The sequence below is a fragment of the Octodon degus genome, unplaced genomic scaffold, assembly GCF_000260255.1.
Source record: "Octodon degus isolate 3935 unplaced genomic scaffold, OctDeg1.0 scaffold00005, whole genome shotgun sequence".
In the NCBI taxonomy this organism is placed as follows: Eukaryota; Metazoa; Chordata; class Mammalia; order Rodentia; family Octodontidae; genus Octodon; species Octodon degus.
In genome coordinates, this window is record NW_004524581.1 from 11841608 (window position 1) to 11865989 (window position 24382).

At 36.5% G+C, this 24382-nt stretch overlaps 1 protein-coding gene and 2 non-coding genes across 4 annotated transcripts in view; 1 reads left to right on the forward strand and 2 right to left on the reverse strand.

The window, feature by feature from the left end:
- The window catches only part of Micu1 (mitochondrial calcium uptake 1), a 246445-nt gene that overhangs the window by 127008 nt on the left and 95055 nt on the right, over window positions 1-24382 (reverse strand). The window contains exon 6 of one of the 2 annotated variants that reach the window (XM_004623988.2): window positions 14831-14842. The exons of the other annotated variant lie outside the window; for it this stretch is intronic. Coding sequence (XP_004624045.1) covers window positions 14831-14842 — 12 coding nt within the window. The remainder of the gene's footprint in view (window positions 1-14830; window positions 14843-24382) is intronic. 2 annotated transcript variants of the gene reach the window in all.
- LOC111818708 lies at window positions 10978-11123 on the forward strand. Its single transcript, XR_002822621.1, has one exon. It is a non-coding gene; the product is annotated as a U4 spliceosomal RNA (small nuclear RNA).
- LOC111818723 lies at window positions 12555-12660 on the reverse strand. Its single transcript, XR_002822637.1, has one exon. It is a non-coding gene; the product is annotated as a U6 spliceosomal RNA (small nuclear RNA).

Below are 24382 nucleotides of genomic sequence, written 5' to 3' on the forward strand. Positions count from 1 at the left end.
GACTTGAGTTCACTGAAACTTTCTACTCTCCACTCAAGTCTGCTGAGGGAATCCCATTACTATTTTTTTATTTTTAACTCCAGCTATTAAACTTTAAGTACCAGAATTTCTGCTGGGTGTCCTTTTATAATTTGTCTCTATGAGTTCACAATTCTTTTTCCTTTTCTTTTCTTTCTTTTAGCTATTTGACAATACTTAGGATGATTAACTTAGACTCTTTTGAGTAGTAAGTGTAATATCTGTGCTTCCTCGAGGATATTTCCTACTTCTCTCTTCCTTTTCTGTGACTAGGCCATACTTTGTTGGTTTTGTGCATGCACTGTTTCTTGTTGAAAACTGCCCCCACTTTCACTTCCAGTACTGAGAAATGAATGTAGGGCCCTGCACTATTGAGCTGTACCTCTAGCTCTTTTAGTTGTTTGTATTACTTTTGAGACAGGGTCTCACTAAGTTGCCTGAGCCAACCTCAAAGATGCTGGAAGTCCTGCCTTGGACTCCCAGGTACTGAAGATGAGATGACAGGTGTGCAAGCCACGGCCAACTGAAAATTGGGCGTTTTATGTACTATTACGTGGTAACTCTGGAAATTGGATTCTCACCTTTTGTTGCTGCTTATCTTGAGTTGCAGTTGTCAGTTAATGACTCTCATACTCTTTATGTAAGGACTGTATTCTTTGTCAGGCCTGAGCTTCTCTTGTTACCTTAGCCATCAGAAAGGAACTGGACAGTCTGTCTTAAATGCTTCCAGTCAAAGAGGGAGAAATAATCTCTGGGTCTTTGCAGAGGGGCTTTCTCTTGATTATTTCTTTAGTGCTTGGCCAGATCATTTACAACTTTGCCTAAATCTCAGATTCCGGCTTGCTTGGGGCCTAAGAGTCAACTGTAAGGGAAAGTTTAAGGTCTTCTAGGGTCTCTTCTGAGAATTCATTCAGCCTAGTGTTGCGCTTTGTGTCTAGATGTCTCCTCCCCACCCCCCCCAAAGCCTCATGCACTTTTTGATGTGGCTTTCTCAGAAGTTTGTGACTTTAGAGTTCAATTCTGGGATTAAGGGTGGGTAATTGCTGGATTGGTCCACCGAGTGGACTGGCACCACCCAAATCCCAGCAGTCTGGATAAGACAAAAGGGGCAGATAGAGCCTTATTTCCCCTTGCTCTCTTGTTGCTTTTGGTGTCTTACTTTACCTCTGACATGTGCCACCCTGGCTTACAGCCAGACCATTATGGACTGAAACCTCTACAAACTGTAAGCCAAATAAACCTCTTCCCACCTTTAACTTTGAATGTTGGGTATTTTGTCCTAGCAATGAGAAAAGTAAGACACGTAGGCTGTCAAGATTTCAAAGTACCCGGTGGAATATTTCAAAACCTTTGAGCTGCTTGTATCCCCTTACAGAGCCTCTCTCCTCTCAGATTTTCAGTTTATCCACTGTTCCAGATTACTATAGCTAGTATATCTATCTTGAATGATTCTGACAAATATTGCCCAGCCCCTCCAAGCTTTGTGGGAGCCAAAACTAAAGCAAGTTCCCTGAATGATTACTAGGGAGCCACTAGACTGACAATGCCAAGACCCATAGCACTTTAAGAACTTTAAGCATGGGGCTTTTATAGCTGTCACCATGCTGGAAAGCAAGGGATGGTCATCAAAGAAATTCAAATACAGTATTTTCTTAACAAATTTCAGCAGTTTGTTTCTTCTTAAAGCATTTCTTGTTTTTTTAAAGAATGTATTTAGTACAGGGTCTACAGGGTCTCACTACATAGATCAGACTCATAGTGATTCTCCTGTTTTCAGCCTTCCAAGCACTTGGATTACAGGTGCACGCCACCACGCCCAGTCTCAATTGCCTTCTCATGCGTCCCAGGGGTGGGGCCAGCATGGCATGCCAAGATTGAACCCCCACCGCTGCGTTCTGCCTAAGCAGGTGCTTTAGTCCGCTGAGCTATCTGGCCAGCACTTCCTCTGGTTGTTTTAAAGTTTTTCTAGCTCTGAAAAAGTGGGTTGACAGTTTTTGCAGCTTAATCATTAGTTTAACAGACAAATGTAGTTTTGGGTCACCCTACTGTAATACTCTATTTTTAGGTTTGTTCTCTACTTATTCTATTTTGTTTTTGAGACAGGGTATTGCTGTGCAGGGCCAGGTTATCCTGGAATGCCTGTCTTTGCTTACTAAGCATCTTTTGTACTTTTACCTTGATGATTTAAAAAATGTTGAGTTAAATTATAGACTATTCCTCATTTTAATTACCCTAATAACTGCTATAAATATATTCATATACATCTATCAAAACTATAAATTCATTTTGATATCTCTAATTGCACTCTGGGTACTACTTGGTCTCTACCCTTAAATACGTCTTACCCCCTCTTCCAAAAATGAGAAAGACAGTTCCTGTTATCATCAACATATTTACTACTTGCTTAAACTCAGAGTACATAAGAAGTGGCTTCACGTTTTTATCTCTGAGAAAGAGAATATACAATATGGAGCTCATTACCTATTACCATTGCAAGTAAAATCTGTAAGTCACATAATGCACAAGTCAACATTCACTTCAATGAATTTTGAAATACACCTGAGTGATCCATATCCTTATTAAGATATAGAACATTTCTATCACTCCTCATGGCTCTTCCATGCCTTATACAGTTAATTTCCATATCTTCTCACTATGGATTAGCTCAGAACTGCATATGAAAGGAATTACCAGTATATACTTTGGGATTCTTCTTCTTTGGCTTAGCAATTTTTTGGAGATTCTGTTCATACTGTAATAATCTGTAGTTCATTTTTATTGCTAAAAGCATTTTACACTGCTTAGTAATAAAACAATGAATATATATTTTATAAGAATTTGAGTATAGTAGCATGTGTAATGCAAATACACAAAATACCACAATTTGTTTCTTACTTACTCTACAATTTTTTTTTTTTTTGGAACCGGGGATTGAACTCAGGCCTTGTGCTTACCAGCTTACCAAGGAAGCACTTATTCCACTGAGCCATCTCCCCGGCCCTCTTTACAATTTTTGACTATTAACTTTCCACTAAATGCTATACTTTTTTACTTTTTTCACTTGTACTATCAGTGGATGAAAGTCCCAACTGCTCCACATCATTGTTAGTCCCTTTTAACTGTAGCCATTGAGGGTGTATACAGTGGTATTTTATTGGGGTCTTATTAAGCATTTCATCAATGACCAAAGCTGTTGAACACTTTTTTATTAGTGACTGTAGATTTTGGGGAAGTATCTGCTTAAGATTTTCAACTCCCCCTTTCTGTAGTGGGCATGGCAAGCACTCTGTCATTGTACGTTCCCAGCCCTTTCTATTTTGAGAAAATCTTGCTAAATTGGCCAGGCTTGCTTCTAACTTGTGACTCTTCTTTCTCATCTTTCCAAACAGTGAGGATCATAGCTGTGTACAACCATACCTGCTTTAGGCATCTTTAACTGGGATACTATGTTGTTTCTAATATGCAGTAATCTTTTTATATATTTTGATTCTGAGGTCTTTGTCAGCATGGCAGCTAGAATTCATGATGACTCTAATGAATCCTTGCCTCCTGGTATCCACATCTTTAATTAGTCCTAGTCTCCTACATTGGATCTGGGTTGGTCTGTATGATCAATAAAATACAGTTACATGATTACATGTGACTTTGGAGGCCTGTTTTTTCTTTTTAAATAATTTTACTGAGAAACAAATAGCAATAAGACAGTTTCAAATCCGATTAGTAGGACAGTTTCAATAATTAATATATTGCTTTTTTTTTTTTTTTTTTTTTTTTTTTGGCAGAACCGGGGATTGAACTCAGGCCCTTGCACTTGCCAGGCAAGTGCTTATTCTACTGAAACATCTTCCCAGCCCTTGAGGCCTGGTTATTAAAGGCAACTTGCTTCGTGGGAGGCAAATCAACTGCCATCTGAGTACAACACTCAAGCAGACCTGCAGAGAGGGCTGCATAGAAAGTATGGGAGGATCTGAGATGTTTCACCATCAGTCAGTACCATCACATTACACAAGTGTGTTATCTCATAATGAACCCTCATCCTCAGTCAAGGTGGGTTACTAAGGCCCCAGGCAATAATGTGAACCCAGTATCATGAGAAAGTATGAGCCAGAACTATCTAGCCAAATTGCTCCCTTCTTCCCCATTCACAGAAAGCATGAGAAATGAGTAATATTACCGTTTTAACACGCTAAGCTATAGATATGTTCATTTTTCAGTAACAGATACAGATGTATTTGAACACAGTCAAACACATATATTAAAAATATTTTTGGTCAGTCTTTGGCTTGTAATTTTTGTTTTGATAATCAGAAAATTCTATTTTTTCTTAATTTATCAAATTTTAAGGTTAGTGCTTCCTGTATACTGTCTTACTAGACTTGTGAATTTCTAGTGCATAAAATTATTCTCATATTTCCCCCCTTATAGTTTTCTTTCCTTATAGTTCTAAAAGATATACAGTTGAAGATTTTATAATTATGTCTACAGTCCATTCTAAGTGAATTTTGTATATGGTCAGGTAAGGGGTAAGGTTCATTTTAAAAAATATGCACATACAGTTTTTAAAGAACTATTTGTTGACGCTTTCCCAGTGATTTATTTTGACACCTTTGTTGGTTATACAGATGTGTATTACTCTTCTTCTTTTTTTTTTTGTTGCAAAAGGGTTTATTTTCTTTTGGTCTAAGATTTGGGAGGGGGCTCCAGAAAGGTAATAAAGCTGCCTAGTGGTTGGAGGGAGAGGGTTAGGCCAAAGCCCTGATGCCAGGTGATACAGAATTCCCTCAGAGACTGCCAGGCTCTGTGACCTCCTAGCTGTGCTTAAGGGTGAGCCTTTCAAAGAGGAACCCACCCTAGGGACTTGCCAGCCTTCAGAGGTTGGTGAGATGGCCACCTATCTTTTTCTTCTTTTTTGTGGTACCAGGGATTGAACTCAGGAGCTTGCGGCCACCTATCCTCTTGATGAGCTTCACCTCCTCATCTAGGAAGTGGTTCTCCAGGAAATTACAGATATGGGGGTTGGTCTTGGCACAGTCCAAGGCATGAAAATTCAGAAGAGCTTGGTTCAGGTTCTTCTCCAGGGCCAGGGCAGCTTCCATGGCATCCAAGGTTTTCCCCTACTCATCTTCAGATGGTTTCTGCATGTCTTGAAAGAGCACAAGGCCGCCACACCAGTTCTGCATCTTCAGGAGACGCCTGGCACCCTCACGTTTCTCCTTGGCCAGCCCAAGGAACAAATGGCCCACACCCACCAGAGCCACATCATCTTGGTCAAAGTAGTAGTCCAGAGAGGGGTAGGTGTAGGAGGCCTGCAGGTGCAGGTCCACCAAGTGGTTGACAGCAGCCTCCACCTTGGTGGAATAATTCTAATGAATCTGAGAGGTCATGGCTGATCAGCAATAAGCAGCTACCCACAAAAGAACGGTTTTGTCTGGTCCTGGAAAGAGGAGATAGGCGAGAAGATGGTCCTGAAATTTGTACCTGGAAGGTGGATGGGAAGATGAAAGAGGGAGTCCCCAGGTCTGTTCTGTTCAAACACTGTTGAAGCAAGAAACAGATCCGTGGGACCTCTGGATGTGCCATCACCTTCTATGGTATTTTTGGCTTTTACTACATTATCCTGAAGGCCTTCTGACTCTTAGCATAGCACATGACTGTTTTTAAAGCAAAAACAGGCAAGGAATTCTTTGAGTGGTTAATAAGACAGATCGAGAAAATAAACATCAGATGCATGTGGTATCACTGTCTAGGCCTAGCTACTTCCCCATTAGGACAGTTACAAAATCTGGAAAAATAATAACACTACACAGACCTTCAATAGAATGTTGATTTTGGGAAATGCATGACTATAAAAACATATCTCCACCAGTTGCGGTAGCAGTGGCAATGGCAGCAGCTATGGAGGAAGTGAATGAAAAAGGAACGCTGATCCTTTCTGCAGCTGACCATATAATTGCCTTTTGATGTTAAATGTTTCTGGAAGAACCTTGAATGCCCAGGGACTTTCACACCCTGCTGCTCATAATCTCCTGATCACTTTAGAACCAGGATCGCCAGGGACCTGGATATACTGGAGCACGTGTCCCCAGGAGTATGTGTATCCATCTGATACCACTCCCGAGTAGAGCTCCATTCTGGTGTCAAACGTTGACAACGTGAGGACTGACTTTCTAATGGAAACCATTGCTAGCCAGGGCAAGGCTGTGCTGGTGAACAAGAACAGCCCAAACAGTCATCATCAAAGAATGCACGTCCAAGTATGATTCTGCAAGTCACATGATCAAAAGTCTGAGCTTTTCTTCTGCAAACACCCCTCTGATGTTTCAGGTACTGGCTTTATGGTACTGCTCATAAAAGCCAAGTTTGTGGTGCACCGTGGAAGGCTCACAGCACAACTTCACTCACGGGATGTGTTCACTCAGTCTCATCTGAACTTCCATAGCCATAAAATATTTCTGACATGTCTCCCATTACTTCTGTTATTCACAGCAATAGACTCTCATTGCTTGAATTGGGATGTATAATTGTAAATTGTGGAGAAACACAAAGTATACCTAAGGCTCCAAAAGTCTCAATACTATCTAAAATGCAAGCCTGTGAACATGGAAAAAAAAAAAAATCTCCAAAGGGTATATAATAACACCTTGCAGTGCTAATTCTGGCAATGCATCTTTCTCCAAGAAGGCATCCTGTCCACACTGAACTAAATAGTCTATGTATAATCTTCTGTCCCCTAAAGGATGAAAGATATTTTTATTGTGTAGCTATGTGTGAGATGTCCATTATATTAAATAGAATGACATGGAAGAGGTGAGATCAAAAGAAGGTCAAACTGCTCTACACTGGAAGAGGCTGGAAGAAAAGATATGTAAGAAACAAGGGCTCTAGAAACATGAACAAAAGGAAAGATATATCCAGAGGGTGCTAGAAAATGTCAAAGTCAGAAGGAGAGGAAAGAGAAAGGCATGTCTGTAAGGATGTGTACATGTGGGAAAGAGGAAACAAACACATGGGTTTTGTGGCAGCTCTTTAAACATGAAAATGAAAGATGCTTGAGAAGGATTTAAACATTGTTCATGGTTTGTGACGTGCTACTCAATAAAAATTCTTTAGTAAAGGTCTACATTGTTCTTCCATGCTTCTGGAGTTGGGATGGAAAGAGGCTTTTGCTTATTTAAGAGTGGTTCGGTACACTTAGGATTATACAGTTATTATCCTAAAAATTTTTAAATGGGTTTTTGGAGTATTCTATACTCCAAGGAAGATCCTTACAAAATTCATGACATATATTAAGCACAAATATCAAAATTATTACACAACCATCAAATTTTATCTCACAAAACAATAAGGTGTATCAAATAAATAAAATTTAGGAGAGAAAGGGAAGTACTAGAAAAACAACTATATTTTGTGTCCATGGTTGTCTCTCAACTATTTCTTAACCAAAGATCTAACTCTACTATACATAACATCCTCAAATCAAGGAGCTATGGCACATATGGAAGCTGAAAAACTAAAAGTATAAGCTTAATAAAAAATTTGAAGTCCAAAACTATGATGAAAATGAAAATCAAGATTGAGGGAATGGTAGTTTGGGCTCATTTTTTTACTCTGAAAGTCTTATTAATGTTTATTTTTGTAGTACAGCAATTAACCACTAAGAAGAATATATGCAGTGTACTATTTGTTGAAACTGTACTTCCGATTGGATTTGAAACTGTCTCATTGCTGTTTATCAATAAAACTTTGAAAAAAAATGCTTATTTTTGTAAATTGGAAATGTCAGTAAAATGTTCTTCCACTTAATATTTTGGGTAATGTTTAATGTTGGACTACATTTTAAGTCACCCCCCCCCATGAGTCACCATGTATATTCCTCAAGTGTGAAAAAAGGTATATTCTAAGGAAAAATAATGTTCCCTATCAGATTGGTAATAATTTTTATTTTCTTCCCTCAAGGTCCTATTTGTGGTAATTTATATTTTTGTTATTAATGAACATTTATATTAATACGTAGCTTTTACTAATAAAAATTTGGTGTGTATGAGAAATTTTATTCATCCTAAAGTTCCTGAGGTAAGAGTTAGCAATAAATCAGTATATAAGTTGAAAATTATTTTAACAGAATTTTTTTTGTTTTTGGAACTGGGACTTGAATTCATGACCTCATACCTGCCAGGCAGGCACAGGGTCACCAAGCTATCTCCCAAGACCCCAAGAACTGGGTATTTTTAAGAGATTGTAATTGCAGATATCCTACAAAGCATTACACTATCTTATTCAGCTTAGAAGTTACAAACTGAGTTCTATTCCAATTATCTGAATTTCTGAAACTAAAGATATAAAAGCAGAATGCAAGTCAAATTATCAAAACAGCATTTCTATTCAATTTAGTGACACATCTTATACCTTCATGGAGAACAAAATTATGCAAAATATTTCAAAGCAATGAACTGACTACATGAAAAAATATTTAAGATTTAGAACACAGTTCATAGGCCTAATATCACTAAGACAATCAAATTACTGACCTCAGTAAAGGGAAATAAATACTCTTGTAAGAGGTCTGAGTGATCTCAGTTGTACCATATTCTGAATATTTTTATTTTTTAGAAAAGCTGAGAGATATGAGAGCAAGCTTTCTACACAGAAAATCCTACCCTGTAGGTGTGCAGTTGCTATACTTCACAGTGACTCTATAACCTGAGTTTTTTCCCCTAATCACTTTGTTCTGAATCTCTCACATGTTGGTTTCTGAACAGCCACGTAAAATTTTAAAAAAATCCACAGCTAAAGTTGCAAGTTTCATGAGGGAGGTCTAGGGATGGGATTTTCAAACACAATTCCAACTCATTAGTATTTTGTGTGATCAAACAGTGAGTACTAACTACTTGGTTAGGTTGATCAAAAGAAGATCAACAATTTTGCCTTCTTGGAGACAAATGGATGAAGCCAAAGAGAAAAATTACACCAAGAATGTAATCTTACTACTTCTAGTTAGATCCACTTTTCGAGGTCAAAAGTTTAAGTTTTTCTATTTAACAGAAGTCAAGACTATGTCTACAAAATATATGCTCATATATCAGCTAGAAATGCAAAATATCTCTGGCATATAAAAGATCTGATGAACATGGCATTGCCATTTAAATTAAGATTTCATTCGTTATGCATCTGAAATCTTTTAATTATCTTAATATTAACATTAATCATTATTTTTAACATTTCTCTATGTTGCTGAAATATATTTCAGATCCCTCAAGTAATATTCGAGGTTGTACTTTAAAAACAAATGAATATCCAAAATATGCTTCTTCTAGAGAAAGCAATTTGGGCATAACATTTTCAAATGACAAGGCTGCCTAAGGCCAGGATTAGGACAGGGAAGGGAGAGTGTTAGAACAGAAATCAGCAATCTTCCCATGCAATTAACGCTCACACTTCATTATCTAGTTGTTGCATAGAGAGATGCCAAAGCCTTAGTAAGATATCAATCTTAAACAATCACGTTATTTCCAACCAAAGAGACAATGTTGCACAGCTAAATTATGTTTTTTCCTTTTTCTCACTCCATATCTAAGCTTGTAGAAGGGTAGAAATTGAGTATTTGTCAGATAAAAAAAGTTTTTAAATTCAGAGAAATTCCACTTTCCCTTCTTAGTTTTCCTTCCAAGCTTTTCAAAACTGTATTACATTTGAGATAAACATAAATTACTGCGCAACAAATTGAGGAAGGTGAGTGCTTAAGATTGTGTATAAACTTCACTCTGCCAGAAAGCAATTCTCTTTTCAGTCCCATTTCTAACCACCTTGGCACTGAGAACAATTCCAAATACCTAGAATACAAATGTTCTTCTACTGCCATAACTAGATGGCTTCAGGGAAAGTGAAAGACATGAAGATGCTTAAAAAATAACAGTGGCAAATGACTGGATTAAAACAATCGTAGAAATTCAAAAAAAATCTACTGGAATGATATTAATAACTTCATTGAAATGATTTATTTTAGTCTGCAGCATCTGATAAGATACTATCAAAACTCTAGAAAGACAAAAATCAACTTTAATATAGTCTACCATATTATGTCTATATAAATGCTCAAATCAGCACTGGCTGAGTGAATTTATGCTCCATCATTACCGATTATCTGTTGCCTAGAACTAATAATTTAATTCTGATCTCTTACCACTTAAATAGACCATTGCTAATCTGAGCTTAGCAACAGTCTTGGTTTTAGCCACATGTGCTATAGAAGGCTCCCTATCACTTAATATAAAACCGATCTGTAGCATAGAACTTAAAGAATAAATCAATATAGTAATTTCATCCTATTCTAGAAGGACTTTTTTTTTTGATGGCTCAGGAGTCCTGAAGGTCAGGAATGGTAAGGCATGAGGATCTGGGGATCGAACCACAGCATCCCAAGCCTGACTGCTTTATTTAAGCAGGCACTTAAACAACTGAGCTAATGGGCAGGCCCCACATCTTATTCTATATGGAAAAAATTACAAAAGTTCACTCTGAGGGTCACTGCCTATCCCTTTGATTTACATTGTTGTAGTAATTATTATTTCCCATGAAATTCTTTAGATTAAGTTTTTTTTTTTTTTTGCGGAACCAGGGATAGAACTCAGGCCCTTGTGCTTGCCAGGCAAGCACTTATTCTACTGAGCCATCTCCCCGGCCCCAAAATTTGTTTTTGTTTGTTTTTTTTTTTTTTTGGTGGAACCGGGTATTGAACTCAGGGCCTTGCACTTGCCAGGGAAGTGCTTATTCCACTGAGCCATCTCCCCGGCCTAGATTAAGTTTTAAAACTAATTTTGAAATCAAAATCTTACAGGTGCCACTTGAACACTATGGGCCACTAAAGACCTGTTAAGAATTTTAGATTTATGCTTTGCATATTCCATGCTAGGCACTTTGTACTTTTATTGTCCATTTAAATCCTCATCAAAACTATGAGGTAGCTTTGCGCAGTGGCAGTATCGTAGCCAATGAGGTTTATCCGAGGCGCGATTATTGCTAATTGAAAACTATGAGGGAGGCAATATTTTAATATGTACTTTACAGAAAACTCAGGTCTACAAAAATTAAATAAGTAACCCAAGGTGGCAATGATATTAAGCTGTAGGACAGGCCCTAGGATGACTCCAGGCCCATATCATGAACCACTATATGTAACACTGTACCAAGTGTACAAGAACACACGGGGTACCTATATTATTTGCAATTTCTGAAAGTAGTAGTGGGGAATGAGTATTTTTGGAGCAAAATTTAGTTTACTATTACAAAATATTAAAACTAGGGCTTAGCTTGAGGAAAGAGGAAAGTCTGAGCTAATGATTATTAAGTATACTTTTGTATCTTCACTATTCAAATGCAATTTTTAAATTACTTTCAAAATGTACCTCACTTCAAGATTATAACCTTTTTTTACTTCAAAAAAAAAAATACATGTTAGATTAACCAGTAGTTGGAAAATTCTTTTGCTTAAGCTTAGAACTTTAGAAAATGACTCACAACAGAGACATATATGGAAAGCAAGACCTACCCTCACACATTCTCTACCACCAATGAGCCAATAGATGTTTAGGCTGAGTAGAGAACCTGTTTTACCAGAATAGGAGCTAATTGTTCTGAGTAGCTTTTATAGAACTTCACTTGTGACTTTAAAACATATTTAAGTGTTTGCATTAAAGTATTATGGAAAAGGAGTTAGTTTGTAACAAAGTCCTCTTATTTCTAATTGAATTTAAAATCTTATTTGATGAAAAAAAGCTACATATGAAATGTTAGAAATGTAATGATTAATCATGTTTATGCTTCAAATCAACAATGATAAACCAAGTGGGTTCAGTTGATCTCAAATTCAAATACAACATAAACTAAAATAAAAATGTGTTTAAAGGCAAATTAATAGGAATCAATAATTGGGATGACCAACTAAATGGCACAAAATGAGCCAATGTGAATAATCAAATACATGTGTTGTCAACACACTTCACGGTGGAACTCGGAGAGACTGGAAAGAGACATTGTGGATACTCCTCACAGCAACACAGTTAAGTACTTCGTATGGTTAATAAGCTGCACCCGATGAACAGCACTTTGCTATCAGGCCTTTGACTCTGGCCTTTCCCACAGGCAGCAGAAACTTAACATGCAAAGAATAAATTCCTGCAAGAAAGCAAGCAAAGAAGGTCTCTTATAGAAAGTAACTTCTCATTGACCTTTGGAAGCTTAAAGGATTCATACCAGTGTCACTAAAATGAGTGATATTTGTAGAAACCAATGTATACAATTCTCTCACTACCTATCCTAGAAAAAAAATTCATTTCTAAGTGAATAAATACAAGGGGTTTACTCACAAGATATCCTTAAGAATACAGTAAAATCTGATTTTAAAATAATACCTCAAACTTTATGACAAAATTTAACAGTTTCTAGGAATTGCTTTCTGTTTACTAAATGAGTTAAAAAAAAAAAAAAACAACAACAAACCCAAAACTGTAGAGGTACAGGAAAAAGTGTACTAATGCAACAAAAATACAGAATATTTCATGTATTTGTGTGTCCTCCTTACACAGGGGCCACGTTAATCTTCTCTGTATCATTCCAATTTAGTACATGTGCTGCCAAAGAAAGCACTGTAAAACCTGACTTTGTCAAGTCATTTAATCAACTGAAAATTGTGAAACTTAAAGACTGGTGCTCTCCCTAATCTATAGTGGTTGACTAAACAGTGCTGCAGATTCCAGACATCTGAGCACTTAATTTCAGTCTCTATTCTCTACTTCTACTTCTTCCTTTTTTTTTTTTTTAAAGGGTTTACAGGGTGTTCAGGGCCTCACTACTAGATCGAACTCATAGTGATCTGCCTGTTTACAGCCTCTCAAGAGCTGGGATTACAGGTGTGAGCCACCACACCCAGTCTCAATTGCCATTTTAGCGCACCCTGGGGGGTGGGGCCAGCATGGCAGGCCTGGAGATTGAACCCCAGGCTCCTGTTTGCAGGCACTTTAATCCGCTGAGCTATTTGGCCAGCCTCTCTTCTCTACTTCTGTATAGTAGAGACTCCTTCCTATCTGAGGGAAGTCATGTTAAATTTCATATTAAACTGTAATATTATTAAAGAAAAGAGATATGGATGTTTTTATATATTTATTTATTTATTTAGGTAATAGGCTCAATAATGTAGCCCATTACTGAGCTATTCTGCTGAGCTACAATCCCAGCACCTTTTATTTTGACATAGGACCTCCCTGAACTGCCCAGGCTGGCCTTGAACTTTCAATCTCCCTGCCTCAGTCTTCCAAGTATCTGGGATTACAGATGTATATCACTGAACTAAGAGTTCTTAGCTACCTGCTACAAACTGTCCTGCCACTATTAGACAGGGAAGTGGCTTTCCTAGTTCCTAGGTGTTAGCATCTCATTTGATTCACTCTCTTAGCATTCAGTAGTGTTTGTGCCACAGCTGTTCTAAAACAGAACCCCCAGGATTAGAAACATTGATAATGATATCATCAAGAAACTACTCTGATACAATTATTAAAGTATTTGTTAGTTTCAGAAGCAAAAAAGGCAAAGGAATTTAGATGATATACTGCACTGATAATAGGATGACTGGTCTGGGGGTTTGGTATAGGAACTGCTAAAAATATGTCTCATTTTAAAAACAAAGGAGTAGAGAAAAATGTGCTGTAAAAATAAAGAGCACCCTGTGGTCTTCATTAATTATATCATTAATTATTTCCATTCAAAAGAAGTTCTAATTCAGTTTATATTTTTATTAACACTGCCAACCATCAAAACTGCAAGGGTAATTTTTAATGAATAAATTTTAATAATGTATAAATTGCAGTTAAAGAGCTCAAGTCTCTGAAGATCAATTTTAAAAGCACTTGACCAGACTGTCCTTGAAAATCTCCTTCGCCAGCTTGTAACTATACATCCCTTCCATGGGTGTTTCTGCAGGCCTGCTTTTCCAAGTTAAAGTCATTGATTAGCTCAAAAGAACAAAGTAATGAAGTCTTTCTAAATGGTTCATTTGTTTTCTCTTAAGCTATTTTACTGAGCAAAATGCAACTAAGCAATTACTTATCTGCATTTATTATGTCATAAATTTCACAGCAGGTATGGTTGCATGAACCTATAATCCTAGCACTCTGGGAGGCTGAGGCAGAAAGGCTTGAGTTCGAGCCCAGCCTGGGCAATTTATCAACTTAGTAAGGCTTTGTCTCAAAATAGTAAGTGAATATTTCTTACTATCTTTTAGTTTGCTTTCTGTTTATATTTTGGGTTTCTCCTGTAAGAGAAAACATAAATAAATAAAGCTGAGGATGTAGCTCAGAGCAAAAGCCCTTGGTTTAATCCCCAGAAATCCCCTACAAAGAAATTTCAAAAGAAAAAAAAAAAAAGCTACTAATTTTCAATGTGAAGTTACAATTGTCTCCTATTCCCGTTGGTATAGTTTAAGTAGGGATTTAATATCCCCCCAAAAAAACCTACTTAAGTGACCTTATTAATGAATCCCTGTATGATGTATTGATTAAAGGTAAGTTTCTTGACCTTTAGTGTAACATCACATGTTAAAACTTCCTCCTCAGGTATGCTGGGTACTATATTCTCAAGGACTTGTGCAGCATTTCAATTGTCACATTAAAGATAAAGTACGATAATTTAAAGTGACAGGAACTGAATCATTATGGAGGGAGCAGGGAAAGGACATGAGCATGCACTGAACTTTTGTCTCTGAAGCATTACTATGGATTCTGGAGCATTAATTAATTTAAAACACATGCTGCTGAGTCAGTACCTGCCAGAAATCCTGATCAGGAGATAAGAAAAAGAAAAGCAGATGACATTGTTTGATTATATGAACAAAATCCACAAATCAAATATACATATCACAAAGTTTAATACAGAAAGGGACAACTAAAACCTGTAAAAATAACACTGAGCACCTGGAAATAAAAAATGATGAACGTACAGAAATGTTCTGATATTATCTGTTAAGCACAGTACAAAGATCAGTGCAGCAATGCGATCTCAAGCTCACCAGAATGAAACACAAAGGAAAATACATGAAAATTATCTGTTTCTTAAAGAAAAAGGATCACACATTTCTTTTTTCTTATTGATGATCAAAATATTTTAAAATTAAAGTTTATTCTCAGAATGTTTCACATTTCATGCAAATATATATATTTTAATTTTTTTATTATCTAAAAAGTACAAAATAGTAACAAAACATTAGAAACAATACAAAAATTCACCAAATAAAACAATAGGAATTCGACAATATGTATTTTTTTAACTTCTTGGCAAATGGGTTGCTTTGCCACCTACATTACCATATAAGCAACCAAATATGGATGAGTTCACAGAATTAGTGTCTACTCAAAGGAAAGGCTGAAAATGGCTACTAATAACAGGTATCCTCCAAAATTATGCTGTATGAAGTTAAGGGTTATCCACATAGATAATGCCTTCACAGAGGCTGGCACTTGAGGAAGTTATTCAAATTAGCTAATTTAGATGGCTAAGTACTTCAAAATATCTTTGAGAAAAATATTATTATTATTATTATTATTATTATTATTATTTTGTTTTTGAGACAGGGCCTTGCTATGCAGTTCAGACTGGCCTTGAGCTCACTTTGTAGCCCAGGCTGGCCTCGAACTCACAATGATCCTCCTGCCTCAGTCTGCCAAGTGCTGGGATTATAGGCATATGCCACCATGCCTGGCTCAAATGTTTTTATCTTTTAATAAAATATTAGCAGTACATTATGGCTACATTCCTAGCATGGAGTTGGTAACACGCACATAATACATCCTAGTTCTTTTCTCATTCCCCTCCTCTCTCCTCTCCTGCCTCCCTCTGTATCTCATGGTTCTCTTCCCTTATGCAAAAGATGTCTTCCTATTTCTTACTATCTTTTAGTTTGCCTTTATTTACAATTTGAATTTCGCCTATAAGAGAAAATGTGCAGTATTTTAGCTTGTGTCTGATTTACTTCATTTAACATTACGGTCTCAAAGTGCGTCATTTTCCTACAAAAGACTCAAGTTTAGGTCAAAATAGTTTAATTTTTTTCATTAAACAAACTTTATTGCTGTGAAATAAAATTTGATATAAACTTCCTATCATTTTCAAACGAAGTTTACTAGTTCTATAAAAGTCCTTGACTAAAATAGAGATGCTATTAGTAATTTATAAAAACATAGCTGGGATTGACATGATAGAGGCCCAAAGGATTTTAAGGCACAGGAGATGACCTATGAACATAGGACAGCTCAGCTATGACTAATCAAAACTGAGGTTTCTCTTGGGTAATTTTCTAGAATTTTAGCCCAGGCAAATTTCTCATCACAGAGACAGACTATGAGATTTTTTATAGCTGACTGTATTGGAAAGAAAAGAACCATGAAGAGAACAATTATGTACAAGGTATGTTGTTCCATAGTATTTCATATAAAGAAAGGCTATCTATATGATAGCAAGTAACTCTTTTAATAAATTGAGTAAAGGGCCCAAAGTCGTGCAAAATACCTCAAATGTGTAGAATCTGACACTTTATCAACTGTCCAGTTTTACTGAGAAAGTAACTGGCACTCAGAGGTTAACAGGTGTCTTACCCAAGGATACTGACTGTGCAGCGGACTCCACATTTGGATGAATACATGACTATTTCTATGTCCGCACTCCCTTTATCCTACACTAGTACACTTAAGTACAGCAGTCCACAAGACTGTATTTTTTCGTGCCAGATTCAGCATGCTTTATAACATCTACGAATCATTTACACAGGACTGTCAAATACTGAGATGCTAAAACAGAAATGCTTGGGCAATATTCCAGACAGCAAAGCAAGGTATTTTTTCAGGGCTATTGTGTGGGGGAAAAAGGAAAGTTGTTACTTTGTAAGAAAAGAGAAAATTGTGAACATGTTTTGAATATAACTTAAAGTTAACTTGAGGTATGAAATAAAATGGTAAATTTTTTGACTAAAAATAAAACAAAATTCTAGCAAATGTCAAAGGATTAAATATTTCTGGATGCTGGGGATTGAAAACAGAGCCCTTCCCATGATAACTATAGACTTTTACTACTGATAGCAATGATTCCCTCATGCTGTCGCAACACCTGAATTCACTCAATTACATTCTAAATATCTGCTCACCTAAAAACTACAACGAGCAGCTCTATTCTCTTGGAAAATAGCCTTTAACATTATATTTGAAGCAAGGAAATTCTTTTAAAATCAGGAAAAGAACAAAGATTCATTAGAGGTTGTTGAAGAAGTTTTAGTTAATTTAGTAAGTCAAAAACACATTGAGAAGTATAAATACAGAAAATTATCATCTTTTGCATGTGATATTAGTAGCTCTGTTCAAATGATGCTATATTTAACACATAGCTAATCAGTATTTTAAAAGATAAGGAAGTTTAGGTTTTGACAGAAACGTTATTTTCTCTATTAGCCTGACTACAATCAGCAAAAATCTGATTTCTCAAATATGGATGACACTTCTCTCTTTAAGAGAGATGCTTTAATAAAAAAAAAAGGTACTTCTCAAAATACTGTTTGATAACTCATGGTATGTAAGAAAATAATGGAACAAATAACAGTGAAATTCACACTCTGATTTCTAAATTCAGGTATTAAAATTTAAATGACTTTCATTTTCTTCTTTAAAATGAAAATGTTAGGTGGTTTTATGTTTATTATGGGTTTCTAGCTCTACTTTATCCAACTGGAAAAAATGAAATTCGACAACTCTTACCAAAAAGAACATGAAAGATCAAGGGTTATTTTGAACAAATGGCATTAAGTAAGGCAGTAAAATAACAGAACTCTTTGACAAGAGAAATTCTATTTATATACAGGCCACATAGAAAAACCAGTTTAGATCTATGAAAAGACAGCATTTAGTAGTGTGGACTTTGTAGCCAGGCTACTGATTTAGAATCCTGGCTCTATTACATGCTGGTGATCTGATTGTAGAGTAGTAACTTGACTTTTCTGGCCCTTCCTCTCTTTTTTTTTTCCTCTCTTAATCTGGTTCTTATTTGTTTTTCTTTTTAGACAGTACCTCACCATGCTGCCCAGTCTGGCCTCAAACTTATGATTCTCCTGCCTCAAACTGTTGAGCACATAGGATCATAGGAACGCACTACAAGGAACTGCTCTTAATTCATAAAATGATACAAATAGCTATCTAAGAAAGACTGTGGACTAAAGGAACAGTCATGTGTAAACACTCAGAAAACTGCCTGACACACAATAAATCCCTCAAATCTTCAAGTATAATCTTTTTATGTAATTATTGCTATTACTGGTAATGAGTCCCTTTTATGAGTCATGAATTTTCCTCCCCCCCCCCTTTCTTTTCTTTTATTCTTTTCTTTTTTTTTTTTTTCAGAACCGGGGATTGAACTCAGGCCCTTGCACTTGCCAGGGAAGTGCTTATTCCACTGAGCCATCTCCCTGACCCCCTCTCTTTCTTTCTTATACCAGGGATCAAACTCAGCACATTGCACTTGCCAGGAAGGGGCGTATGCCACCAAGCTATCTCCCAGGCCTAGTCATATATTTTCATTCCACTATAAACTGGAAAAACAAACCTCTGACAACCAATGTGCAAATGTGTCACTGGGTTTTTAAAAAATGCTAAATCACTGGGCTGGGGAGATAGCTAGGTGGTCTAAGGGCCTGCCTGGCCAGCGCAAGGACCTGGGTTTAATCCCCTGCACCACATGCCATGCTGACCACTGAAACGGGGCTGGTGGTGCATGCCTGTAAATCCTGTAATCCCAGTACTGGAAAGGCTGAGAGAGGAGGATCACTGTAAGTCCAAGTCTGAGCTGTATAGTGAGACCCTGTACCAAATAAAAATAAAAATGAAATAAAAACACAATACAATACAACAAAATAAAATATTTAAAAACACAAGAAATAATAATTTCAAAAATAATATTCCTCCATGAAATATTTGTAGGGAGCTTCTGGCTTCAATGATCTGAAATACTGTGTATTATCTTAGAAGCTGTTATTTTGTTTTAATGCAAGAATTTCCTTATAAAAGAAAAAGAGGGACCGGGGAGATGGCTCAGTAGAATAAGCATTTGCCTGGCAAACACAGGGGCCTGAGTTCAATCCCCGGTTCTGCAAAAAAAGAAAAAAAAAGAAAGAAAGAAAGAAAAAGAAAAAGAGCTGAGAGTGGTAGTGCTCTGTAAGACCAGCACTTGGGAGGCTGAGGCAGGAGGATCATTGCAAGTTCAAGACCAACCTGGGCTACAATGGGAGCTCAAGGCCAGCCTGAATTGCAGAGACCTTGTCTCAAAAAGACGCCTACTTTAAAACATAAATAAAAGATGAAGAATATAAGTAACATGATAGGGCAAATGAAAACATGCATCACAAGCAAAAACAATAAAATTCTATCTACATATTCACATTTAGTAACAGAGAAATCTAAATAATACATAATAAATGCAACAAGAATTTGGATATGACTGGTTTTAAGTCTTTCAAAAGTGGGAGGGGACATTATCACCTATCTTAAGAACATTGCAGCCTACCCAAATTGAAGAGAACTTAGGCAGCAAAAATATATGGACAGTTATTACAACCCTGTCCCACGGGTCTTCCAGTCCACATCTGCTAAATTACATTTCCCTGATGGTCAATACACTTTCCCTTTTTTGGGCAGGAGGGAGGGGTGAAAGAGCACCTTGTTATATACGCAGACTGGTCTTGAACGTACTAGGTAGCTCAGGTTGGCCTCAAATTTGTGGCAATTCTTCCATCTCAGGCTCCCACATGCTGGGATTATAGTATGTGCCACCATGCCTGGCACATTTCACTCTTAAAAGACAGAATATCTCTTAACTTATTACACATGTCAAAGAGTAACACTAAACTGCACTTCATATCAGACTTTTATTTGTGATGAGATAAATAATCACAACTCAAAGCATTAACATTAATACAGAAAGACATACTCATATTCACCTTAGAAAAACAGAAAGTTCCCCCCAAAGGGAATGATATTTTTTAGCTCATTATCAGTATTTTACAAAGGCCTTTCATGCTTGGGAGTGTAGTCTGGTGGTAAGGCACATGCTTAGCATACATGGAGCCCTGGGGATTTAGAAAGGCCCTAAGATAGAAAACAGAAAGTGTGTAGGTGCAGTAAACACATGTGGAATCACAGTAATGGACAATTAGTTTTAATGAACAGCTTGTTACTGTGTTTGAAATGGGGTATGAACTTTACAGTTTTTAGAAGAGAGAATAAGGTTACATCAAAGTTCTAGAAATTGTTATTCTTTGCTCAAGAAACAAGTGAATAAGATCATGCAGTTTTCTATTGTGACTTAAAGAAAACACTGTAGTGTTTAATTCTGAGAAAGTCATCTAGTGCATGTAATAGGACAGAAAATACAAAATTGCGCTATTAGGTTTGCTGAGGAAAAAAAGGAGTAAGACAAAATGGGAAAATGAAGGTTATAACCAACTGACAGAAGCTATAACAATAAAAGATACCAACTGAATGATTAAATGACAAGTATCTGATAATAATATAAAATAAAGGCTCCAACTGGAAATACTTTGTTTTATAGGCCAATTACTAGATGTTAAAAAATTAAAGAAAACATATCTTTAAATAAATAATATAGGGGCTGGTGAGATAGCCCAGCAGACTAAATACCTGCTTAGGCCAGCGCAGGGACCACATGCCATGCTGGCCCCACCCATGGGTGCCCTGAGCCAACCACTGAGACTGGGCATGGTGGTACACGCCTACAATCCCAATGTGGGGAGGCTGAAAACAGAAGGATCACTATGAGTCTGAGCTATATAGTGAGACTCTGTACCAAATATATTAAAAAAAAAAAAAAAAAAAAAACCAACTCAACAAAAAAAAATAAAACACAAAACAATAAAGAAATAATATAAAGTACACAAAATATTATAGGGTGTGTTTTAAAAATTCAAGATATATTTACATTAAGACAAAAGCCAAACTATATAAGGTGTGATAGAAAAAGTGTTTTAACTTTAAAAATTTTTATTATAATAAAGGCAGATGGCCATTAATCCCCCTCACTTCAAACACACTTATCCCATAATTCTTGCCACTTTCTAAAGCAGTTCTGGAAGTCCCTTTCTGTGAGTCTTTAGTTATGCTCTCGTGGTCACCTCAATGTTCTAAAACAATTCAAGACATTTACTTTTCATGGTGATTTTGACTTTGGACACAGGCCAGCAGTTGAATGGTGCCAGAACCGGTGAATAAGGTGGATGAAGGCACACCGTAGTGTTTTTATAAGCCTGCCTTCCAGGAGCTGGATGGCACTTGGCAGAACCATTCACTGTTTGATTGGATCTTGTAAAGGCACAAACCAGGACTTCTAGAATTGCTTCAGAAAGTGATAAGACTGGATAAATGTACTCAAATTGAGGGGGAGTACTATAATCTTAGAGGGATTAATGGCAATGTGTCATTTATTGTAAAAAAAAATTCTTTTAAATATAAGCATTCACTATTTCTGATCCTCTCTTGTACTTTGTATTATCATCTTTTAGGATTTTTTTTTTGGCCTGCTCAGGTTGTGTTAAGGGGGCGTCTGGTAAGGCATGTGGAGCTGGGGATTGAACCGCAGTCCCCTGCGCCTGACTGGGTTTGCCCCTTGTATTACCATCTTAATAACACTGTTAACAAGATATTAATAATTTTTAAATACTTCATAAGAGAAAATCTGAACTCTTTCAAGCTCTGGAGTTTTAAGAACTTTTAAACCTTGTCTAAACATTAGAAATGATATATTTTGCTTACAAAACACATTCATAAAACCTGCATCTATAGGGGTGTTATAATTAGGGGTGGGTTGGGAGGGTAGTTAGCGGATATTGAACTCAGGGCCTCACACATTTAGGCAAGCACAATGAGCTCATCTTCAGCCCTTGCTCCAAACTTTACTTTGAGACCAGAACTTGCTAAATTGCCCTGGTTGGCCTTAAACTTGCAATTTTCCTGCCTCAGCCTCCGAAACAGCTGTGATTGCAGGCTGCTACCATTCTTATTTTATATTAGTAGAAAGTTTTGAAATGCAATACATGATATAATTTCTGGTAACAATATAGTTTATAACTTTTCTATAAAAATCCTTAAAGAATCAGCATTCAGTAACATAAGGTAGCAACAGGCTCTGGAAAAAATTCCCACCAAATTCAAAAGCTGCTTAACCTAACTAAACTTCAGTATCAGCTCAAATGGGAATGTTTCACTTATTTCTTACAGGCAATTTGGTAGTTAATTAAATAGAATAGGGCAAAAGACAGCAAAACAAAAAATAGCTATCCAATTATTTGTCAATATAGTTTGGTCATTCTTTTCTACTTGGCAGCTGGAAATGAGTGAAAAACACCCCAGGAAAATGTTATTTTCACCTTACATTTGTTATTGCTTTCCATTACATAAAGCTAAAGTAAAAAATCAAACTATAATTCACAGCAATAAGATAAACTAACGTTTGATTCTGGTCAAATAATAGAATTTGTTAAATGTTATATTAAAATTAAAATAATGGTGGCTTAAGTAAAGGAGATAATGATGGATATAAGCCATTCTTTCTCTAAGGATATGGTAGTTATTTTGCAAGCATTGTGCGCAAGAGAAAGAGGGAGGGAGGGAGTGGGGAGAATAGAGGGGAGACTGTAAATTCAAAGCCAATCTAGAAAGAAATTATTCCAGCGTGTCTAGCTTATCAACTATAGTTCTGGTGATGATGCATGAAGCTTACTGTAATTAGCCACACATCTCACATTGCAGCAGAAAATTGTTGTAAAACTTACATACTCTACAAAGGCGCTATTTAAGAATTAAGATTTTCTTACCAAGAGACAAAAGTCATTAAAACATAAGAAAAATAATAAGACAGTTGGGTAAATAATGAACCTCATTATAACTATTAAATGAAGAACTTCATATATAACAAAACCCCTGGAAAAACTTTTAAACTGATCAAACACTGAATGAGTTTTGCATGCCTCATTGTTTAGCATATTAAAACAGAAAAAACTTTTTAAAATTTCACATGAAATGAAAGATTATTCATAAAGACATAAATGAAAGATAAGCTCAATATAAAAATCTTATTTAAGAAGTCTAACCTTTTTTGTAAAACAACACCTCAAGTTGTTTCATGCTGTAAGCCAAAATAAACTTTCTCTCTAAAGTGTATTTCATGGAAAACGGTATAAAATTTTAATGAATCTGGGAAAGACAGGCAATGTATGTATCAGAATGTGCATGAATAGGAACTCTGGACTGTTTAGCTACTGCTAAGGGATAGGCTGGCCGGCTAAGGCTCACTGGCTCAATTCTACACCTCCTAAGGAGAACCTCCTATTTTTTTTTCCTTTCAGAACGTGTTTCCCTGATACCATAAAGTCAGCATTTAAATTCCTGACTTTCATACAAGTTGTTCTTTTAAGCACTGTACACTAATGTTCCTAAATCTTGCTTCCTAACTCCAATTCAGAATTTTATACTTTAGTGTACAACAAATGTTTGGAACTTTAATTTGTAAAGCCTGTACATAGAAACAGTACCATTTTGTCTCACATATTCAACTTCTTTACATGGTTTACACATATACTAAGGGAAGACAATATTCTCATGCTACTCTGGATTCCTTCAGTGACCAAAAAAAGTTATTTATTACATTGACTCTAAGATGTTATTGACTTAATGAATCATACCTCCATGGAATATATAATGGACAAGGAGACTTTTGACAAGTCATCAAATATGTATTGGTCACCTCCAGGGTGCCAGGCCTATGCTGGATTCTAAGTGAGAAAGACAGGTTAGACAGGGTCCTGACCTACCACAGATTCTGAAAGCAGACCCTGACATCAGTGCCTGCAATCACTTCTGAAATGGCATTTTATTATACATAAAGGAAAGATACCACAAAGGGATCAGAGATGCGGCTGTCACACTGTGCAGCCAGGACTCAATTGAGGTCTTCTAACATCTACCTCAATGCCATTTCCTTCTGATCATTATTTATGTTAGAAAATGAGATTTTAAAAAGTAGATACACACAAATGGAAGCATTGAGGGTGTATGCCACCCAAATGTGGAAGGTAATTATTATGGACATAATACTGGTTGAAATTTCTCAAATACTAAGGTAATCACTCATTCTTTTCACTGTGCAAAAGAGTTTAACACACATCTCCTCACCTCACCAGGTTATGGGGTTTTATGTAATAAGGTGGTAGCTGGCACAGTCCTTTAAAGGCAGTAACTACCATGTGGGCTCCACCCGTCTGAACCCTCTCAAG